Source organism: Chlamydomonas reinhardtii, chromosome 3 (assembly GCF_000002595.2).
Source record: "Chlamydomonas reinhardtii strain CC-503 cw92 mt+ chromosome 3, whole genome shotgun sequence".
Lineage (NCBI taxonomy): Eukaryota > Viridiplantae > Chlorophyta > Chlorophyceae > Chlamydomonadales > Chlamydomonadaceae > Chlamydomonas > Chlamydomonas reinhardtii.
The window spans coordinates 3,620,028-3,641,956 of NC_057006.1; the positions used below are offsets into that span (position 1 = coordinate 3,620,028).

The 21,929-nt window shown below is 67.4% G+C and overlaps 4 protein-coding genes across 4 annotated transcripts in view; 2 read left to right on the forward strand and 2 right to left on the reverse strand.

Moving 5' to 3' along the window:
* The window catches only part of CHLRE_03g168605v5 (uncharacterized protein), a 7,212-nt gene extending 5,469 nt beyond the window's left edge, over nucleotides 1–1,743 (forward strand). Inside the window, exons 4-5 of the mRNA XM_043060839.1 lie at nucleotides 337–489; nucleotides 844–1,743. Coding sequence (XP_042925968.1) covers nucleotides 337–489; nucleotides 844–861 — 171 coding nt within the window. The 3' untranslated portion in view covers nucleotides 862–1,743. The remainder of the gene's footprint in view (nucleotides 1–336; nucleotides 490–843) is intronic.
* Nucleotides 1,744–1,886: 143 nt separating this feature from the next.
* CHLRE_03g168650v5 (uncharacterized protein) lies at nucleotides 1,887–11,721 on the reverse strand. The gene is made up of 12 exons (XM_043060840.1): nucleotides 11,530–11,721; nucleotides 11,123–11,431; nucleotides 10,550–10,907; nucleotides 8,869–10,400; nucleotides 8,154–8,497; nucleotides 7,829–7,970; nucleotides 7,364–7,632; nucleotides 6,764–7,134; nucleotides 6,384–6,541; nucleotides 3,791–6,331; nucleotides 3,407–3,568; nucleotides 1,887–3,139 (listed from the first exon to the last, which is right to left on the reverse strand). The coding sequence occupies exons 1-12, from the start codon at nucleotides 11,614–11,616 to the stop codon at nucleotides 2,420–2,422; spliced, it is 6,993 nt and encodes a 2,330-aa protein (XP_042925969.1). The 5' UTR covers nucleotides 11,617–11,721; the 3' UTR covers nucleotides 1,887–2,419.
* Nucleotides 11,722–11,821: 100 nt separating this feature from the next.
* CHLRE_03g168700v5 (uncharacterized protein) lies at nucleotides 11,822–17,053 on the forward strand. Its single transcript, XM_001703450.2, has 9 exons — nucleotides 11,822–12,022; nucleotides 12,104–12,169; nucleotides 12,523–12,590; nucleotides 12,932–13,024; nucleotides 14,414–14,479; nucleotides 14,793–14,924; nucleotides 15,256–15,406; nucleotides 15,807–16,010; nucleotides 16,284–17,053. Exons 1-9 carry the CDS (start codon nucleotides 11,992–11,994, stop codon nucleotides 16,397–16,399), a joined length of 927 nt encoding a protein of 308 aa, XP_001703502.2. The 5' UTR covers nucleotides 11,822–11,991; the 3' UTR covers nucleotides 16,400–17,053.
* Nucleotides 17,054–17,055: 2 nt separating this feature from the next.
* CHLRE_03g168750v5 (uncharacterized protein) lies at nucleotides 17,056–21,881 on the reverse strand. The gene is made up of 11 exons (XM_043060841.1): nucleotides 21,558–21,881; nucleotides 21,304–21,416; nucleotides 20,828–21,145; nucleotides 20,483–20,599; nucleotides 20,093–20,183; nucleotides 19,475–19,602; nucleotides 19,166–19,237; nucleotides 18,640–18,795; nucleotides 18,004–18,126; nucleotides 17,598–17,664; nucleotides 17,056–17,444 (listed from the first exon to the last, which is right to left on the reverse strand). Exons 1-11 carry the CDS (start codon nucleotides 21,670–21,672, stop codon nucleotides 17,302–17,304), a joined length of 1,443 nt encoding a protein of 480 aa, XP_042925970.1. The 5' UTR covers nucleotides 21,673–21,881; the 3' UTR covers nucleotides 17,056–17,301.
* Between the last annotated feature and the right edge of the window lie 48 nt (nucleotides 21,882–21,929).

Below are 21,929 nucleotides of genomic sequence, written 5' to 3' on the forward strand. Positions count from 1 at the left end.
TGGGAGGAGGAGGGGAGGGGAGGGGAGGACTGGGGGAATAGAGGAATGGAGGAATGGAGGAATGGAGGGGGCGGGAGGCGGGATTGGTGCGGGTGGGGAGCAGCAGAGGTGATGGAGGGGGGCGGGGGAGGCGGGCGAGTAGGGCGGGAGGGGGGATTGGGGAGCAGCAGTAGGGCGGTGGGCCAGTTTGGAGGCAGGCAGTGACAGTCAGCTACCGCATGCGGTGAGCTTCTCCGGGCCGCCCCCCAGAACCCCTCAACCCAATGTCCGTGCAAACCCGCTGCTCCTGCTGCTTGTCCATCTTCCGCTCCTTCTACTGCCGCTTTGCTGCTGCAGGGCGAGGTGGGCGCGCCGGTGGCGATCTACGCGTTTGAGAAGGAGCACGCCATGGCTGTGGGCGTGCTGCAGATGTCAACAGCCGACATCCGCGGCGTTAACAAGGGCATCGGCGTGGAGAACATGCACCACCTCAACGACGGCCTATGGAAGGTGCGGGGGGGCGGAGGGAGAGGGTGCGTGGAGCGGGCGGGTTTTGTGGAGAGGGTGGAGTGGAGAGGGCGGGTGGAGAGGGCGGGTGGTGTGGAGAGGGTGGGTGGAGAGGGTGGGTGCAGAGGGTGGGTGCAGAGGGTGGGTGCAGAGGGCGGGTGGAGAGGGTGGATGGAGAGGGTGGATGAAGAGGTGCGTGGAGAGGGCGGGTGGAGAGGGTGCGTGGGTGGCTGGGTAGTCAGGTAAGAGGGGGGTCGTGGGCGGGGGTGCTGGGTGCGCGTTGGAGGGCTGTGAGGATCCTGTGTCTGTCCTGCGCGGCTGACCGGCCTGCCTCTCTCCCTGTCGCCCAACCTGCAGATGCCCAACCTGAGCTAAGTGGGTTCGGCAGCAAGTGGGCCACGAGGACTGGAGAACTGAAGGGCTTGAGGATTGGAGGATTGGAGGACTGGAGGCAGGCAGAGCGTTGGCCGCCGGGCGGCAAGCAGCGGTCGCTATGGTTGCTTTGGGAGGAGTTGGATGCCAGCCGCAAGTGGCTGCTTGGTGGGGCTTTGCAAGTAGCCGGGGGTGCAGATGACGCGCATACAACCGAGACAGACACAGGGACGGCAGCTTGGCAGTGGCGGTGACAGGCGTGAGGCAGGCAGGCAGGCAGGCAGGAAACAGACGTGGCTGGCAGTAGCTGCGCAGGAGGCTGGCGGCACAGGCAGGCAGGTGGCGTGCTGCAACAACAAGTACAGGACCCCACACAGGGGTGGCCTGGAGTGATATGAGAGGAGGTGAACGTTGATCTCAAGGTCGTGATGTTGAGCCGTGCGCATGTTAGTGGACGCGGTGGCCGTTGGGGCGATCAGGAAGCTTTGGTCTCAGGCAGGGGCCACGCCGCGACCGCCGTGGCCCCGCTGGCGTGCTCACGTCCACGGATTGGTGTGCGATGGGACAGTGTTAAGGCAGGTTGGCAAAGTCCCGTAGAAGTCCAAGGATAGGTGTGGAGCCGGCGGGCACCCCAGCGAGGGCGTGAGGTGCTGCATCCGGCCGCTGATGCTGGGCGGGTGCGACACTGCAACGGGTTGTGGCGGCGGGGCTGCGTGGGGACCGCAGAGGTGCTCGTAGCGGCGGCGCGGGAGGGGTGGTGGTGATGGTGATGGTGGGGGGGGGGGCGGTGGGGGCAAGCTGGCAAGACGGTACGGTGCCAGTGTTCTGGTGAAGCTTGGGTGAATGTTAGGTGGGCCGCAGGCTTTCCGCTTCCCATTTACCCATTCGCGTTTCTCTGCCCCTGGGATGTCCATGTGGGGGGCTGACACGTTGCGGCTGTTGGCTCGGGGTGCTCTCAGTACACGGCCGTGACGCCACAATAACACAGCCCACTCCGAACGTGGGCCTCCACACGTGGGGTAAAATCAGTAATTCTGAGGTTACACGACAGGCTACACAGTTGCACACAGCGCTCGCTGAGGTCCAGACGAAGTCGACGCGCGTGACCTTACCGATGCCGTGACCAACCACCTACCCAGCCTTCCAAACATTTCAGCCACGCATCCGCGCGACCGCACCCCATACATGCACGTCGTCCTCCGCTCCGCCTCCCCGTGTGCACCCTGACAAACACACAATATATCACCCCCCCAGCAGTCATCAGTGCACCCTGTACCGCTTTCCCGAACATCCTTGCAAACCCCCTCACGCGAGCCCGCGAGTGTGGCGTTGCGGTGTGTCTGTGTGGTGCTATCGCCTGGCCGGGCGCCCGGAGCGTGAGGAATGCGCATCAGCAAACTTCCAGCCAGCCAGCAACTCGTCGGTACAGTAACTCCGGCGTTCGACCGGCCGCGTACTCCTGCCCTGCCGTTGCAAATTGTTTGTCATCTGCTGGGTTCTGGGAATCAGCTGCACCCTACGGGACTTTACCAACCTGCCTTGACACTGTCCCATCACACACTCACGCGAGCCCGCACAGCGCCAGCACCTGCCGCACCCGCTCCCTCAGCCCCGTGTCGCCCGCACACGTCTGCGCCAGTACCGCCGCGCTGTCCCCGCGCGCCAGCCCGCACCGCGCCTCCGCAAACAGCACCAGCTGCGCCACCGCCTCCGGCGCCGCGCACCGCACCAGCCCACCGAGCATCGCCGCTGCGGCCGGCGCGCCCGCGCCCGCCCCTGCAACCAGCGGCCTTGCCCCAGCGCCCTCCTGCTTGTCTGAGTCGGCTACATCAGCACCAGCAGCGGCTGCAGCATCGCTGGCCGGCGCCGCGCCCAGTGTCGCCGCGGCGCCGGCGGTCTTCAACGCCCGCTCCACAGCCGGCCAGCGGCTGCGGTCCAGCAGCCACGTGGCCAGTGTGTGCAGCCCCACCTCGGCAGACACAGACGAGCACGCGGCAGCGGCGGCTGTAGCAGCAGCAGCGGCAGCAGAGGCAGCGGCGGCTGTAGCAGTAGCGGTGGAGGCGGTGGAGGCAGGGGGCGGCAGCAGCGGCTGTAGCGCCTTGTCCAGGTCTCCCTCCACGAGGGAGCGCTGCACCGCCGCCAGGAACGCGGGGTCGGGGCTGGCAGTAGCAGCAGCAGAGGCAGCAGTCGGGGGCGGCAGGTACTGCGCGGGCGGTCCAAAGCAGCGGCGCAGGGGCGGCAGCAGGTGCAGCGCCTTCTCCAATGCCAGGCCGTTCCACACCTGCGGCCAGGCACAACACAGCCTTTCACCAAAGCATACACACAAACATACGGCTACCGTAGCGCATGGCTCAGCTGCGTGGCGAGACCACTGAAGCCGCAAGAGCCAGCTAGCATCCTGGGGGCCCACGCAACCCCGCACACCCAAACACACACACGCCCTCCCCCCTCCGCCGCTCGCATATGCAGCTGGAGTTTCTCCCTGCAGCGCGACTGTTTCCTTACGGGATTGGTTCAAAGCTTACCCACTCCGCCACCCGGCACGCACCTGCAGCCGCACCACGGGGCTGGCCGCCGGCGCCAGCGCGCAGCCCAGCAGCCCGCCCAGCAGCGGCTCGCCGAAGCAGGTGCTGTGCAGCGCCTCCACCAGCCGCTCCGACAGCGCGGCGGGCAGCCACTCGGGGCCGGGGGGGCCGGGCGGCGTCAGGGGCTGGTGGGGCAGCAGCAGCAGCAGCAGCAGGAGGAGGGAGGGAGGAGGTGGGCAGGACAGGGCAGGCGGGACAAGGGAAGGGCCGTGAGCGGGGAAAGTGGTTGCAGCTACATGCGTGAGCGCACGTGAGCGCACTCGAGTGAGACCGGAAGTCCTATGCTGCGAATGGCTCCCACGTGCCACGTCCCAACCCGTCCAGGAAGGCAAGGCTGCCACTCGCACCTGTTCGCCGCTAGCACTGCCGCCGCCGTCGCCTGCACCCCCCAGCACATGCCGCTGCAGCAGCCCCGCCAGCGCCCACCGCGCCGCCGGCTCCCGCCAGCTGCCCTCGCCCGCATCGTCGTCCTCCTCCTCCCCATCAGCCGCCGGCCTCGCCCGCGCCTGCGCCTGCGGCTGCGGCAGCATCTCCCCCGCCCGGAACAGGTAGGTGGCTTGCAGCGCCGCCTGCACCTTGGTAGCGCCCGGGACCCAGGCAAGAGCACTGCTGGCGGCGGCGCTGCCGCCGTGGAGATCACCGCCGCGACTGGCGTGTGCCGCCGCCACTGATGCCGCTGCTGCCCGATCGTGCTGTGTCTCCAGGCCCAGAGCCAGCATGAGCGCACACCCCACCGGGTGCGGCGGTGGCGCCTGCTGTGCCTGCTGCGATGCCGCTTGCGAGGCGCGCTGCTGGTCTGGCTGCTGCGCCGTATCGGCCGCCTCAGATGCCGCTGCCGCTGCCGCTGCCGGCGGCCGCTGCTGCGGCGGCGGCAGGCGGTGTGCCTCCAGCAGGGCCCACGTGGCGGGCGCGGGCAGTCGTGAGCCCGCCTGGCCCTGCAGCGACACCGGCGTCAGCTCCAGCGGGTTCACTCGCGGCAGCGGCAGCGGCTGAGGAGAGGAAGTGGTGGCGGCGGCGGTGGCGGCGGCGGCGCCGCCACCGCCTGCAATGCGCCGCTGCGAGATGAGCGACAGCCAGGAGGCGGCGTACGACTCGAAAAGGGTCTCGGCCGCCGCCGCCGCCTGCCAGGCATCCGGCGGCGCCGCCGGCAGCGGAAACACCGCCGCCGCCGCATCGCCGGAGCTGGGGAGGTCCAGGGCGGCGGCGACGCCGGCGGCGGCCGCCGCCAGCTTGGGGTTCCGCGCCGCCAGGGCCGCCGCCGCGGCGTGCGCCGCCGCCAGCGGCGCCGCCAGCAGCTCTCCGCGCAGCGCCAGCCGCAGCGCCGTCAGGCAGCCGCCCTCGCCGCCTGGCGGCGCCGCCGACAACGCCGCCAGGCAGCCGCCCACTAGCGCCCGCTGCACCCGCGCAACGGCATCCCTGTCCCGCCCACTTGCCTCCACACTGGCAGTAGCAGCAGCACTGGCAGAGGCAGCTGCAGTAATTTCGCTGCTGAAGCTGAAGTAGGGGGCGGGCGGCAGTAGCGTGCCCGCCAGCAGTAGCAGGCGTGAGAGGTGCAGCTGCCGCTGCATGGCGGCGGCGTGCCACGGGCACAGCACGCGACCCACCATGGCCGGCACCGCCGCGCCCGCCTGACAGCACAGCGGCGCCGCCGCCAGCACCACCGCCGCCGCCAGCTGCTCCAGCGGCGCCGCCGCAGCTACAGCCGGCGATGGTGACGGCGCACTGCTGCCATTGGCAGGGGCTGTAGCACCGTTGGTGCTGGCGCCGCTGGTGGCGGTGGAGCTACTGCTGCTGCTGCTGCTGCTGCTGCTACTGCCGCTGCTGCGGTGTACGGCAGCGGCGAGCTGGAGGGTGCTGTACAGCAGCGCTGCCGCCGCCACCTGCAGGCAGGCGGCGGCGAGCGCCGCCAGCTTAAGGCCGCCGTCACCCACGCCGCCGTCATTGCCGCCGCCACTGCCGCCGCCGCTGGCAGCAGCGCGTGACGAGGCCGGCGCCGTCGCCACAGCCGCCTCCGGCACAACTAGCGCCGCCAGAGCCCACGCCGTCAGCGCCGCGCCCACATGCGCCTCGCCACCCGCACCGCTGCTACTGCCACGGGTGCTACTGCCGCCGCCTCGCAGCAGAGCCATCGCCAGCGTGTCCGTCGGCGACTGCGCCGGCGGCGCAAACACCTCCTGCTGCTCCTCCTTTTCATCCTGCTTGCCGTACTGCTCCAACGCCACGCCATTGGGCTGCGCCGCCGATGGCCCCGGCTGTAGCGGCAGCAGCCCTGACGCCGCCAGCGCCGCCCGCACCTCGCCGAACACGTCCTGATCAGGCGCCACCGTGCTCCAGTACACGCCCAGAAAGGATGCTACAGCCGCCAAGCAGGCCACGTGCGCCGCCGCCGGCGGCAGTAGCACCGCCGCGTGCGCGCCGAACAGCGCCTTCAGCAGCCCGCCGCTCGGGCCGCCGCCGCCATTGGTGGCGTGTCCATCTGCGCCGCCACCACCTGCGCCCGCCGCCGTCAGCAGCGGCACCACCAGGTTACAGCGCGCGACGGCGGCGGCGGCCACGCTGCGAAGTCCGCTTGCGGCGGCGGCGGCGCCGCCGCCACCGGCGCCGCGCGGCGGCCGCAGCCACGCCAGCGCGTCAGCGGCGATGGCGGCGGCGGCGCCGGGTGCCAGCATGGCGCGGCCAATGGTGACGTCGCCGCCCGCCGCCGCCACCGAGTGCCGTACCAGCGCCGCCAGCAAAAGATACGACTCGGCTGACGTCAGCATGCGGACCGTGTCAGCCGCCGCCGAAGGCGGCGGCGCCGCCGGCTGTAGCTGCTCCTGCTCCTGCTCCTGCCGCTGGGGCAGCTGCGGCAGTAGCAGGTGGGCGATGCTGCCGTACACGGAGTCGAACTGCAGTAGCGAGATGCCGTGATGGGCGCACGCCCGCCACGTGCGCAGCGACTCCAGCCGCAGCAGCGCCAGCGTCAGGTTTGGTGGCGGGCGCCGCCGAGCCGTTGACGGCGGCGGCGCCGCCAACACCGCTGCAGCTGTACAAGACGTCCGTGGCGGCGCCGCCAGGGGCTGCCAGCATGATGAACGGCTGCGTGTGCTTCAGTAGGCCTGTGGGGATACGGCAGCGCTGGGATAAGTATAAGAAGCATGGGACCAGACGCATGGGAAAAAGGCGGATGGGACAAGAAGCATGGGACAAGACGCATGGGTTCCACGATGCAGCAGCTAAGGAGCCCGGCCTTCCGTGGCGGCCAAAACGGAACCCTGGACCAAATCGCCCCTGCGCCCGTCAACACAACTAGTCCCTGACACCCCTCCCCCTGAGCTCACCGCTCGCCCTGGCCAGCTGCGCCGCAACGGAGGAGGCGCAGCACAGCTGCCGCACCAGGACCAGTGCCGCCGCCTGCACCGCACCGCTGCCGCCGCCTATGCCGCCGCCGCTGCTCACAGCCACCCCCATCCCCGCCTCCGCCTCCATCTCTTCTTCACCACCACCACCCGATGCTCCCTCGCTTGCAGGCTCAGTGGTGGCCGCCGCCGCCACCGCCGCCGCCGGGTCCAGCAGCGCCCCCACCGCCGCCAGTAGGCCCGGCTCGCGAGCAAGGGCCAGCGCGGCGTCTGCGCCCGAGCGCGCCACTGCAGCCAACACCGCCAGCAGCGGCAGCAGCGCCCCGGGGGCCAGGCGCGAGGCCAGTAGGTACCTGCACGTGTTCGCGTGTGTGCAGTGCGTATGGCCATGTCAGTACCGACACAATTGATGGTATTGACACTTGTGCGCGGACGTCAGTGAGATTCAAGGCAGCATCGACCGCAGCTTTCACCAAAGTTGCATGCACGCCCCATCTCAAACACAGCGCCGCATCTCACGCAGCCCTCACCACGGCCCAGGGGCACACAAGACAAGTCACCCATCGCGCGGCCGGGCCGCACCTGGCCCGCTGCAGCAGCCCCATCTGCAGCGCCCCCGCCACCGGGTCAATCAGCGCCACGTCCTCGGGCGCGTCCGGCCCCTCGTCATCCGGGCCGCTGGGCTGGTGCTGCGGCTGGTGCGGCTGCGGCTGCGCCGGCGGCTGCGGCTGCCAGGGCGCCGTGAGGCCGGGCCGAGCCAGGTAGGCGGCGGCGGGCGGCGCGGGCCAGCCGGTGGCGGGGCAGGTGTCCGCCAGCTCGGCCGCCAGCAGCTCCGACTCGGTGCGGGCCAGCTGGGGAGGGGAGGGGGAGAGGGCGGCGGGCGGGGTTGGGCGGGAAAGGGCAAGGGCAGTGGTCGGGGAGCCGGGCGGAGGAAGGGCAGTTGCAGTTTGGTAACATGGGGAGGCGGCGGAGCGGTAGGTAGGCGCCATGCGCAGGTGATTGCACCGGCCGCTACCCTCCACCCCATACGCAACAGCCGCCGCTCACCACCGCTGCCAGCGCCGCCGCCGCCGCCGCCACCACCGCGGGCCGGTCGTCGTCCAGCGCCAGCCTCAGGTGCGCCACCAGACCCAACTCGGAGATGAAGAACTGCCACACCTCCTGCCACGACACACTGCAGGCGGGGGCGCTGAAGGGCGGGGCGGGGGAAGAGCGAGGAGCACGGTGAGCAGGGGGATGGGGTTGGATAAAGGGGTTGGCAAAGCTCGCGTGGCACCGGCGCCAAGCACACCGCGGCATGCGGCGGGCATCGTGACGTTCCACGTTCAAACGTTCGTTGCTTTAAAAACCCAAACGCGACCTGCCGCCTCACCGGTCGCGCAGGTGCTCTGGTATGGGCACGAAGCGCCGCACCATGGCGCCTGCCACCCACGCCCCGCCACCTCCTCCACCTGCTCCTCCGCCTCCTCCACCTCCACCTGCTCCTCCACCTCCTCCGCCTCCACCTGCTCCTGCAGCCGCCCCAGCCGCCGCCGGCGCGTGCAGCCGCAGGTCCTCGGGCCGCGGCCTCGCCAACGCCATCAGCTCGGCCACCAGCCCCAGCCCCGCCACCCGCTGCGCCGCCACCGCGCTGCGGCACAGCAGTAGCAGCTCGCCCAGGCTGTAGCCGGGCGGCGCCGCGCCCTCGTCCCGACGGAGCTGGTCGCGCAGCAGCACCTTGGGGGCGCAGGAGCAGGGTTCGGGGTTTTAAGGAAGACTTGTCCAGACGTGAAGTTGGAGTTGTGGAAGGATGGGATGCTAGTGCTGTTATGAGTGGCTTGCCGTGAGATGGGCTGGCGGTTGCATGATTGGTTGGCTGCCTGCGACGCGCCTCGTGGTAGCGGCATGGTTGCGTATTTCTACGCTGCACCGCGCGATGCAACCCTCATGAGCCTACCGTTAACCGCCCGAGCACCCCAAGCATCTGTGTTCCATTCCCCTCGTTGAACGTGTCGCTCGGCGTGCCAGCCACCGGCCCCCTCCACCCCCTCCCCGCCCCCCGCCCCCTCCACCCGCCCGCCAAGCCCCCCTCCCCATTCCCCGCTCACCTCCTCCTCCACCCACACCTCGTCCGGCGCCTGCACGTCCACCACCGCCCCGCCCACGTCGAACCTCAGCCGCGCCACCAGCCGCGGGTCGGCTGGACTGCCGCGCCGCTCCCGCTCCCGCTGCTGCACCTGCTGCCCCTGCGCCTGCCCCTGCGCCTGCCCCTGTGCCTGCGGCCCTCCTGCCTCCTGCTGCTGCTGCTGCTGCCGCTGCTGTGCCGCCACCAGCGCGCCGATGGGCACCGAGCCCACCGCGCTGTCCGGCGCCGCCACGGACGCAGGCAGGCCCGCACCCTCACGCGACCCCGCCGCCCTGACTCCACCTCCACCATCTCCACCACCAACTCCCGGCTCCATCAGCGCCCTCAGCGCGCTGTCAATGAGCGCGTTGCTGGCCTCCTGCGTGGTGCACGACGCCATCTCCGCATCCGCACCCGCCCCCGCACCGGCCCCGCCGCTGCCGCCCCTCGCCACCGCCGCCACCGCCCGCAACCCCGCCCCTGCTTTTCCTCCTGCTGCAGCCCCTGGTCCTCCTGCTGCTGCTCCTGCTACTCCCCCAACTCCTCCGCCTCCGCCTGCTCCTGCTCCCTGCCCCTGCTGCCCCAGGCGCTGCGCCCCTCGGCGCCGCAGGAAGTCCAGTGCCTCGGGGCTCATGCGGCTGGACAGCTCCGCCAGCGCCGCCGCCACCTGGCGCGGATCCATTGCCGCCACCGCCTCCCGGTTGCGAGCCGAGATGTCACCCAACCCCTCACCTTGACCTAGGCCCGCGCCTAGGCCCGCACCAAGGCCCGCATCCGCATCCGCGCCTGCGGTTGCGGCAGCGACTGCGGCCTCTGACGCGACCTCGGCGGCGCTGATGCCACCTGGTGCAGCGGTGGCAGCAGTGGTGGCAGCAGTGGCTGCGGCGGTGGGGCCGGTGGGCAGCAGGTTCCAGTCGCTGAGCGTGTCCACAGTGATGGATGTCGTGCTGTGCCAGCCACCGCCGGCGGCGCCGCCGCCGCTGGTGCCGCCGTTGGCGGACGCCGTGCGTGCCGGTCCCACGGCGGACCGTGCCTGCGACTGCAGCAGCCCTGATGGCGCCGCCGCCGCAGCTGGCGCTGTTCCCATGGGCCCGGGCTGACCGGCGTCCTGCTTGGCTTTGCGGCTGAGCGCGAATTTGGACTGGCGCCGGTGCGTGGCCTCCGGAAAGCCCGCGGCGGACACGAGGAGGCCGGACGCGGCCGGCCCTGTGCCGGCGGCGCCTGGCATCGCGTCCGGGAAGGGCGTGACCACGTCCCGCTCCACAACGCCCAACCCCGCGCCTGCGCCCGCCCCAGATGCCGCCGCCGCCACTGCTGCTGCAGGGGCCCCTGCGGCCACCGCCGCGCCCGGCCCAGCCGCTGCCCCCGCGGGTGCGGGCTGCACTAGCGGCTGTTGACGGGATGGCATGGGCGCTGCGGGCCGCGCTGTCTGCACCGGCGGCTGCACCGGCACCAGGTCGGCCGGCGGCGGCGGCTGCCGCTCCACAATGTCTCCCAACAAGCCCTCAATGGGGGCTGTCGGGTTGTTGGGAATACGGCAAAGGCAGATGGGTTGCACGGAGTGTTACTTTCCATGGGCAAGGCAGGGAACGCAGGCCAATGCGCAAAGAGGCAAGCGGGAAAAAGGTTGTGCCAACATCAACCAAAAAGCAGTGCAAGCTTACCCAGGATGCTTCGAGGCTGCTCATGTTCCGGCTCTCCCTGCTCTCCCTCGCCCCCTGGACCCTCCTCCACGCGTGTTGCCGCCTGCGGCCGCAGCTGCGTCGACGCTCCCTCCGGCGGCTGCCGCCCCTGCCCCACGCGCGCCACCGCCGCCGCCACCGCTGCCGCCAGGTCGCCGCGTGCCGGCGTAAAGCTCGATGCTCCCGCGGCTTCCTCAGCGTCGACGCTGCTTACCCCGCCATTGCTGTCATGTGCGGCGTAGGCAGCGTCCTCCTCTGGCGCTGGCGCTGGCTGCGCGCCCTTCCTGGTGATGCGGGTGACGGCGGCTGCGGGCCGGCTGTGCTGGGCGATGAACTCATCCTGGGGCCGGCAGCACCAGCATCAACATTTAGAACCACATCGAAATCCGTGTCAGCGCACGCCCGCGCTCGTGAGGTTTGTAGTGCGTGCCACGGTCACCCGCAACCCAGCTGCACACCCGCCATCCGCGTACACGCTGCAGCCCCTGCGCCACCTCCGCCCTCCCAAAACCCCCAACACACACACACACCCATCCACACAGGTATGCATCCCACCTGCATCCTCAGCAGGTCCTCCTCCGAATCCAAGTGAAGGTCGTCGTCTCCCCGGACACTCTCCTGAGGCCCGCCAAGCGCCGCGCGCGCAGCACGCAGGCTGCTGCCGGCGCCGCGCCGCGAGCTGCCGGCAGTAGATGCTGGAGCGCTTGCTGATGGCCCGTCAGAGGTCAGGCCGGTGGCCGGGGAAGCTGCGGCCGCAGGCGGCGCCGCGACGGCGGGTGCCGCTGTGGCGCCTGCGCGCGCTGCCGCCGTGCGACGGACCACGGTCGCCGCTGCCGACCCCACCTGCCCAGCCATAAACGCTTCCTGCGGCCGCGAGGCAAAGCGACACCGTCAGCTCACCAAGCAATCATGTGTGAACTCTCGTTTGGAAGGAGTCGGCGCCGGCGGGATCTCCATAATACCTGCTGCCGGAGCAGGTCATCCTCGGAGCCAAAGTCCAGGTCGCGGCGCCTGGGAAGCGCTTCCGGCAGTTCCTCTGATGCCTCCATCTTGAACCGGTTCGGCTCGGCTACCTAAGTGCCAGACTCGCGACGATTGGAACAAGGGTCAGCTATTTCCTTCCAAACCTAGTGACCATAGTATACTGTAATGCATACATTACGCTTCAACTTATCCTGGATGTCAGTTTGGCAGTTCCTTAGTGACCGCTTGCAATTGCAGCCCATCCCGATGCTGCTCTGTGCAGCTCGTTTGCTTGTTTGCCCCGCCCATGTACGCTTGGCAGTCGCATTACCATCTTGCACAGATCGTCGGACCAGGACGCTGCAGGCACTTGCATATTGTAGGATTATCTGACGATGCTGAGCCTGAAGCAGCTGCCCAGCGCGCGCTGCGCCGCTCGTCCCGTCCGTCCGGTTCGCAGGATGGTTGCTGCCCAGGCTTCAGCGCGGCCGAGTAAGCGATCGGGGAATCTGAAGCGCGGGGTCAGCCCATGCCAGCTCGTCTAGATAACGCTCCACCCCGCGCTGCGCGCAGTTGCCACCAACGAGCAGAAGCTGGAGCTGCTGAAGAAGGTGGAGTGCTTCATCTTCGACTGCGATGGTGCGTTTGCCCGCCCGGTGGGGGTTGGCTGAAGCTCTGCACTCCCCAACTTGCGTGCGTGCCCAGCCGAGGGCACACCCCAGCGCATGGGCCCACCTGCCGCCTTTGCATTCCACACGTGCATAAACGCATAAGCAGAGTGTGTCTTACGTGCCAACGGAGGGGCCAGCCCGAGCGCAAAGCACAGGCTCAGCCTGTCAACCAACCGCACGGACGCCGCGTCCCTGACCTGTCTCCACACGCTCTCGTACCCTGTCCACCATATACAAGCACGCACGGCCTCTCACTCCCCCTAGTCATGTCCTTGCGATTCAAACTTCTCACTGGGAATGGTGAAAACACCCCCCGCTCAGGCGTCATCTGGCTGGGCGACAAGGTCATTGAGGGTGTGCCGGAGACCCTGGACATGCTGCGTGGCATGGTGCGTGTGCGTGCGTGCGTGCGTGCGTGCGTGCGTGCGTGTGTGTGTGTGTGTGTGTGTGTGTGTGTGCGTGTGTGTGTGTGTGTGTGTTAAAGAGCACAAGGAAAACGTTGTGTGTGTGTGTGTGTGTCGCACGGGAAAGGGGTTGACACTGTGCGTGCGTGCGCGCGTGTCTCGGTGTGGCGGTGGTAGGGTGAAGGTCATTGGCAAGGCAGAGGAAGTGGCGCTGGGGCTGGGGCTGGGTTTCGATCTATGGAGGGCTGGTGCTGCGCATGCCAGGGCGCCCTCCAAAGGCACCCACGGCAACCTACCTCTTTCCACACGTGGTCACCCGCACACAGGGCAAGAAGGTGTTCTTCGTGACCAACAACTCGACCAAGTCGCGCGCCGGTTACATGTCCAAGTTCCAGTCCCTGGGCCTCAACGTCAAGGCGGTGAGCGGGGCACGGCCAACGAGGAGAGGGAAGGGGAAGGGGGGGAGAGGGGGAAGGGGTAGCCTTTCAAGCGCACTGGGTCAAGGGTGAAGGGGTGGAAGCGGAGTGCGGGGTGCGGGTGCGGATGTGTGAGGGCTGAGGAGGGCGGTATGGGGGGGAGGGGCGCAGCACACTGAGCTTACGCGGACCGGGCGACCCTGATTATCACGCGATGGAGCACGCGGGCGTGATGATGATGGTGATGGTGATGGGGGCAGCGGGAGGAGCAGCAGCGGCGAGCACGTGGCGGCGGTGGCTGTTGGGGCGCGCCGGGGCGAGCTCCGCCACTGCGGGCTGGCGGGGGACACGGCGCGCGAGCAGTCAGGAGCGGAGCCGTCGCAGGCGCCGCGGGCTGTAGCTCCGGTGCTGGCAACCGGGGGGCGGACAGCGGCAGCAGCTGCTCCGGCGGGGTGCTGGCGGCGGCTGTGTGGGTGTGGCACTGGCGCGGAAGCGGCGGCGGCAGCAGCAGAGGGCGGCGGGACGGCGGCCGCACCCGCACCCGCTGTTGGACACGTGGGTGTGTGTGCCAATTGGGGCGACACGCGGCCGCAGTGCCGGTGCAGCGGGCGGGATCCGGGCTCTGAGCGCCGCTGGGGGCAGACGTGTCCGACAGCACCAGACCCATGTCGGACACGACGCATGGCGTCAGGGGTAGCAGCCGCAAGCGCGACGGCGGGCAGGGTTGGGATTGGGGATGTGGGGGTTGTGCGAGGTTGAGGGGAGGGTGGTGGGGTGGTGGGGTGGTGCTGGCGCACCGCCCGGGAGGGGTCACAAGGCGCAGGGCTCGGGGCGTCGCTGCGGCTGTGGCAGGGTGTGCGATGGGACAGGGTTTAGGCAGGTTGGCGAGGTCCCGTAGGGTGCGGCTGTGGCAGGGTCTGTGGCGCCGGTGGCTGTCCGCGAGCCGCCCCTCAGGTGTCCAGCTGCACCTCGGCAGCAGCGGCGGCGGCACGTCAGCAACAGCAGTGTTGGGGCGAGCCGGGGCGGGGCGGGTCGGGGCAAGGCGGGGAGGGGTGGGGCGGGGCGGGGATTCACGACGGTGTCTGAACACGACACCGCGGGGGGGGGGGATGCAGCGGAGCCGTACCGCAATGCAGGGGTGGTGATGGGTGCGGGCTCGTGGTGCTGCGGGGCACGGGGGCGGGGCCGGCCTGGCGGGGGTCAAGACCAGGTTCCGGCCTGGCTGGGCGGTTGGATCCATCACAGATGGCAACGGCCAGTGGAAAGCAAACTGGGGCGGAACCGCTGAGAATGAGAGTCTAAGCCTTTACACGTGCCAGTGGCCGTATCAGGAACCGGCAAGTCGTGTCGTGTAACCGCCCGCTGTCGCTCTTGCGCACCGTACACGTGCAGGAGGAGATTTACTCGTCCTCCTACGCGGCGGCCGCATACCTGGAGTCCATCAACTTCAACAAGAAGGTGTGTGTGCGACCGTGTGTGAGGAGGAGGGGGAGGGAAGGGACGGGTGGGAGGGAGGGATGACGTGGAGGCGGCGCGGATGCTGTCGGGGCCTGGGAGCAGGCATGGGGCGGGAGAGGAGGGAGGGCTGCGGCAATGGAGGCCGGAGGCAACGGGAGGCGGCCTGAAGTCACGGCAAAGACCCCGCGCTCTGTGCGCTAACTGGTCTAGGTTCAGTTGGATTTGGAGTAAACTATATCTCCACATGCCCACCCATCGCCCCGCGCATACCGTCCTATTCTGCATGGCCCCCGCCCCCCAAACCTACCCCCAGGTGTACGTGATCGGCGAGACCGGCATCCTGGAGGAGCTGGACCTCAAGGGCATCCGCCACGTGGGCGGCCCGGGCGACGCCGACAAGAAGGTGACGCTCAAGAGCGGCGAGTTCATGGAGCATGACCACGACGTGAGTACCTGTGTATAAAGTAAATGGGAGGTTTGCAAAGAGTCGGGAGGGAAATGCATGACTGGGGAGTAGGGCTGGTGCCAGGGTGTGTGGGCGACGAAGACATGGAGACCATCTCGATGGGTGACGTGACGTTGACAATGTCTCGTACTCGCGCAATCAAGGCAACCCGACGCGACTCACCCACGCCGCGGGGTGACACCATACCACCCGACCCCACCCCGAACCGCTTCATCCTCCCGCCGCAAGCCACGACACGCAACAAATGTACACATTTTACTTGCACTCTCGCCAAGGGGCGAAAATTCGCGTGTCTCCCTCTTCCGCACAGGTGGGCGCGGTGGTTGTTGGTTTTGACCGCTACGTCAACTACTACAAGATCCAATACGCCACCCTGTGCATCCGCGAGAACCCCGGCTGCATGTTCATCGCCACCAACCGCGACGCGGTGACTCACCTCACGGACGCGCAGGAGTGGGCGGGTGGGTGTGGGCTATCGTGTGGTGTGCGTGTGTCAGTGCGGGTGCGCGGGTGTTCGCTTGGGTGGGTGCTGCACACTGTGCAGATTGTTCTCGCCTTACCACATGCACTGTGGCAAACTTAGCTTGGTGCTAGCTCGCATGAATGGCGCCTGGATCCCGCCCCTTCGAGGCACCACCGACCACTCCCATCCTTCGACAGGGCACATCATGCACCCATACACCGCACACCTCCCCACGGCCCACATCCTCTCCCTTTCGACCCTACCGACATCCTCTAACCAAGCATGCCTGGAACGCGCCTCCCTACCTTCCTGCCCTCATCTCCACCCTATAGTTTGGGCTCGTATCTGCAACCCCGCTCCCTCTCCTCCCTCGCCACCCCCCTCCCCTCCCCCTGCAGGCAACGGCTCCATGGTGGGCGCCATCGTTGGCAGCACCAAGCGCGAGCCCATCGTGGTGGGCAAGCCCTCGGACTTCATGCTCAAGAACATCAGCGCCAGCCTGGGGCTGCGGCCCGACCAGATCGCCATGGTGGGCGACCGCCTGGACACCGACATCATGTTCGGCAAGAACGGAGGGCTGGCCACCGCGCTGGTGCTGTCGGGTGAGCGGGGCAGGGGTGGGGCGGAAGGGTTAGGTTAGGGGCTGGGGGTGTGGTATCACTGGTGTGGGGTATGGGGTTGGGGTTGGGGTTGGGTGTGGTATGGGGTTGGGGTACGGGAATGCTAGTGTACGCATACCGAATGTCCCGCCTGCAGTCTCTCTTCCCTCCCGCTACTCCTCCTGCGGCTCCTCCACCACCCCTTACCACCACGGCGCCGCCTCCACCCCATACCTCCGCCCGCCCCTCCTCCCGCCCCTCCCCTTCGCTCTCCAGGCGTGACCACGCCCGAGGTGCTCAACAGCCCTGACAACAAGGTCCACCCCGACTTCGTGCTCAACAGCCTGCCCGACCTGTTGTCCGTCAAGGAGAAGGCCATGGTGGCGGCGTGAGCTGCATCGAGGCGGCGCATTTGGGAGGGCGGTGCGTGAGGCGCGGGCAGCTAAGGGAGCCTGGTGAGTTTTGTCAGTAGGAGCGGTCTAGGACTCGAGGTGTGGTACTGCTTGTGTGAGGGTGGTGCTGTGCAAGTGCCGCGGAGATAGCGTACCGGTTGTTGTGTGGCGGGGCCACGCCGCCACGGGTGTGTGCGGAGCCCAGGCAACCGCAGAGAGTTCCCAGGGTTGAGCCTTGGGTTGAGCTAGGGACTGGAAAGCTGCAACACGCAGGGTAGCCGTGATGGACTGCCGCCGGATCTTATTTATTCGCAGCATGCAGTGAAGAGGTTGCACGGGCGGCTTCGTGCGTAAGGAGAGCGGGGAAGAGGCGCGCGTGGGAGGCGAAACACAGCGAGGCCGGGGTGTATTTATGGGGTGTGACATCTTGCACAGGAAAGGGGCGGCGTAAAGGGATGTGGTGCTCGCGTGAGCTCGAAGCTGCTCTTCGGATGCAGAGTGTGTATCGGGTGTCGGGTGTGCCTTGCCAGTGAATACATTATGAATCGGACGAAGGGCACGGGATGGCCCTACAAGGAAGGTGGTTTAAGCGTGCAAAGGCCATGGTAACTAGCTCAGTAAACGTAGTTGCTCATCACAGCGCGCCAGTAGACTACACCGAGCTATACGGCTTCTCATTTCCACTGCATCACCTACCGCACCCCGCTTGGTGGGCAACGGGTGCGACAATCGCCTCATGGCCGGGGCCCTCATTGTGATGGCATAAAGTACACCCTCAGCACTACCTGCGTCTCTTGATCACATCAGAACGGCGACCGCATACCTGTGCATCGACATGCACCATGCGCACTGATTGCTTAGTCACACTACAAATGTCTACACACCCGCACGGTGGCCGGCAATTACCACCGCCGCCGGCCACGGGGCGCTGCCCGGCCCGCCGCGCCGCCGCCCGCCGCATCCTGGTCGCCCCCTGCCGCCGCTGCCGCCGCCTGCTGCTCGCGCTGCCTCTTCCTGACAGCCTCCATGTGTACCTCCAGGTCAGCTGCAAACAGTCGGGCGGAGGGGGGCAGTCCAGCCTTGTCACGTCGGCTTGCCGCTCAGCAGCACCGTACACGCACTGCGGCACACAGCCACACACACACACGCATACACATCTACAAGGGCGGGAGGAGCGGGAATGGCAGTGCTAGCTCACCCATAAGCTCGCGCATCCTCTGGCGGGCGGGGTTGTCGGGGGCGCCCTCCTCCTCGCCCTTCCGGTCCTGCACGTGCGCATGTACGGCACATGCGCCCACACGCGCCACGTCATGACGTGTCACCCCAGCAACACTTGAGGCCAGCCAAGTGCATTTGAGACTCAACGCCACGGTGCATCTTTGTCGTGCATGAAGGATCCCTACAAAACCCGGGCGCTGTTCTTTGTGTGCACCGTTCGCAGGTTTGCACGCGCATGCGCTCAAGCGCGTGCGTGCGTGCGCGCGCTTGCGTGTGTGTCTGTATCTTTGTGTGTTCGTGCATGTGCATGTGCTTCCAAGCCGGCATCCTCCCGGCGGTGCTGGCGCGGTACGGCACCCACCCACCCACCATGCCCACCCACTCACCAGCAGCAGCTCCCGGAGCCGGTCTGCCTCGGGGTCGCCGGCGTGCTGCAGGCGCATGTGCACGCGCAGGCCGTGGTAGGGGTCGGGCGTGTGCCACTCCTCCTCGAACCAGCGCCAGCGCGCCTGCAGTAGGCATGTGGCAATAGGACGCCGGCGGCGGGGCGCGCGGGGGCCGCGCTGTTGGCACGGTCGGCGGCGGCGGCGGCGTCATGCTTGTAGTCAGGCAGTCCGGGTAGGCAGGCGCGCAGGCAGGCTTACAGGCAAATAGACAGGACACGTGGGGTGCCGCTTTGCAGACACTGCTTAGCGCTGCTAGGATTAGCCAGAGCCGGATGGATGGATGCAATGGAATCAGTCAGGCGCGTGCCGTGCCGTGCGGTGGCGTGGGGTTGCTGCGACCTAAACACCAACTCGTGCAGGGCCGCCAAACCGGCAATGCCAGCCCAGCTGCTGCGGCGTTACAGGTAGGTAGGGAAGGTCGCACCGCCACGCCAGCTGCGCGCTTGCCCCACGAGGCCCCGTGTACTCCGTGAGACATGAAAGGCCAAGGTATGGCATCCTTGCAAGTAAGCCCGTGATGCAGCGAGCGAGCTTGCCCCCACCCGGCACCGCGCCCACGCCCACGCACGCACGCACCGCGTGGATGAAGCCGAGCTGTGCGTGCCGAGGAAGGTTGGCCCAGCCGTGGTAGCAGAGCCTGCCGCCGCCGAAGCCGCCCCGGTCCGTCACCAGAGCCTCCCGCAGCGGGCCCTCCGGCATTTCGTCCGCCCTGACCGCGGCCCGCAGCGCCACCTGCACAGCACACAGGACACAGGACACAGGACGCAGGGCGCAGGACACAGCACACAGGGCGCAGGACAGAGGACAGATGATGAATGCCACAGGACGCAGGGCGCAGTGATGCATGATTGGTGCTGGTACTCTGGTACTGGTGCTCACGTGTTCGCTCACTTCACGTTAGCGCGAAGAAGCTGGGACGGCGGTTTGGCCGCAGCGACTTCATACTCGCCGCAACTCCACTCACGCGCCGGCACCCACACCGCTGCATGGCACCTACACCCATAGCAATACCCACCCACCATCCTACCCAGCGCACTATGGGTTCGGTTCTCAGAACTACCCACGCCCACGCCCGCACGGTCGCACGCACACGCGCCCACACCTTGAAGGAGTTGTATGCATCCTGCATGCGGACGAGGCACACGGTGTCGCAGCCGGGGTAGGGGCACGACAGCTGCAGGGGGTTACACGTGCAGCGGCGGGGGGCGGGGTACATTCATGACTATATAAGAAGTGAGGGCGTAGGGGGGTTTGTGGATCCAGCCCAAACTAAACCGAACCGGGGTGGGTGGGTGGGGGCTGCAGCAGGCGGCAGGCAGCTCTTAATAGGGCCAAACTGAACGCTGCTGCTGCTGCAAACGCTCAGTACGCAGCTTTGTGTAATGCACCCAGCCGCGCCCGACCCTTCCACCTGGACGTCATTGTTGCTTCCGAACACCACCACGCCATCGTCGCTCCACTTGCGAAGGGCCGTCCACGTCCAGGCGTCATCGACCACACGTGCCAGCTCCTCGGCCAGCTCAAGCACAAGCGGGTCGTCTGTGTCAGTCAGGAAGAAACAGAATGAACATGCGTGCGCGCAAGCCATTGTGTGTCTCGTGTGCATGTGCATGTGTGCTAAAGAGCACAAGGAACAGCAACATGCGTAGGACAGTGTATGCGATGCACGTGCATGTGCGTGTGTGTTTTGCTTGTAGGGGTGTGTGCGTGTGCGTGTGTGCTTGTGCATGAAAACGCAAGGGCCGCAAACTCGAAAGGAGGGCGGGTGGCAAGCAGAGGTAGGGCTGGGAATCGGTGTAGGGACGAGAGGCACGCCCATGAGCCAGGGCCGGGCCGCGTGAGGACTCAGTGGGGGACGCTGAATGCTTCCGAGGCATGCATGACCACAATTGACAGTAGATTGTCAGCGGATGAAGCGGACTGTGCAGGCCATGCGGCGTACAGCCCCCACGTCACTGCACCGCACCGCACCGCGCCGCAACACTTGCTTGAGGCCAGGCAGACATGTACAAACGCAGCAGTCACGCACCCGGAGCAACGAGGGTCTCGTTTCGGTAGTAGGAGCCCCATAAAGCGGGCAGTACCCCCCTGTACTCCTCCTCCTCCTGACCGCCCGGCACCTGATGCACACACGGAGGCGGCCAGGGGTTCACACTTCACACGGGTGCGCGCGGCCGCGCCCGCACAGCGTGCTAGCACTGCCGTCGGCAGGCCGCAGCAGCCGCAGCAGCCGCAGCAGCCGCAGCCGCTGCAGCGCAAAGCAATCTTGCACCACGGCCACGGCTGCCACCTTGAGACGCTCCCACGGTACGGTATCACGCAGCAAAGCGGTCAACTGCAACAGCAGCACTTCTCACCCCCAATGCCCTTAGCCACCAACCAGCCGCCCATGACCCCCTTCCCGCCCCTCGCTGCTCACCAGTAAACGCTGCAGCAGCTCCCGGCCTTCGTCTGGGTGGTCAAACGCCAGGTGAGGGCGCAGGCTGGCATACGCGCCGCCGTCTTCGTCGCTGCTGGCAAACCAGCACCACCGGCCCTACATGCACAGCGGACGGTAGGCAGGGGGCCAGATGCAGTACCACGCTTGCGGCGCAGGGGTGGTGTGCCCGGTCCCGACAAAAAACAGCCCCACCTCGCATCGCATCCGCCACCAAATTGAAGGTGGCGGCGTGCGGTAGCAGTGGGCTGTGGGCTGTGATGTCCCTGACTTACTTTGCACAACACAACGACGGCAACCATCGGGAAACAGTCCGCACGCACGCACCTGTTTGTGGATAGCCATCTGCACATACCGCGGCAACTCCGTCCAGCTCACAAACTCGCGCCCCTCCGCACCCCCTCCAGCGCCGTCTTCGGCACTGCGGCGTTCAGCTGCCTCCATCCCCGCCGCGGCGGCGGCAGCTGGGGAGGGACCGGCGCCGTCCGCGGCAGCACAGGGGCGCGTGAGCACGTCTCGCACGGCCCCGGCCGGCAAGTCAACGGCGCCATAGCCCGCCGCCGTCAGCGTATGCCCCAAGGCCCGCATGCCTTTGTCCATGTTGATAAAGCAGTTGCAGTCGCAGTGCACCACGGGACAGCGCACCTGCGAGCAATTTACGTGAAGTTACGCCCTGGGTTGGAAGGGTAGGCAGCTTTGTGGCGGGTCAGCTGGTGCAGCGTGGTGTAAGCACGCGGTGAGAATCAAGTGTTTCGTGCTGACCGCGGCAACCAGGTTGTCAGTACCCGCAGTGGCTAACTCACAAACACATAGCGCTGGGACGGGCGTGATGGCAGCAACGGCGGTCGCCACGCCGTTCGCGCATTCGGCAGCAGCCGCGCTAGAAGCGCTTCCAGCTCCACCCCGAACCGGGCGACTGCTTTCGTAAGGGGTTTGTCATACGTTGCGAATTAGACGGGCCATGCAAGTAGTAAGGCGAACGGCGGCTGGTTGACGGCAGCTGAGGGTGAGCAGTTGATGCGAGGGGCTTCAGTGCCCAAGGCAGGTCGTGCCGCACCTTGCTCCCAATCCACGACCTCACTGGCATCCTCGTCCGAGAAGCCATCTTCCTTCACGTCATGTTCCAGGTCCAATGGAAGCTGTCGCAAGCCCGCGGCGCCCACTTGTTGCATTCACAGGGGCACCAGCCAGTAAGCGTCAACTGGCATGTGATTTAAGTTATGTATAATGGGTATCCCGCCGCTGTTGTAGTCTCGTGACAATGCGTCGGTCAGTCAAGTCCAGTCCCCATTCATCACGGCACTCTGCACCTTTGAACATTCAAGCCGGCGGAGCGGCGAGCACTGGACTGTCCATGGCGACTGATATATGCACTATCTTGACATAGCTAGCTAGGGATACTGTTGCTTGTCTTGTGAAAAAGCGTTGG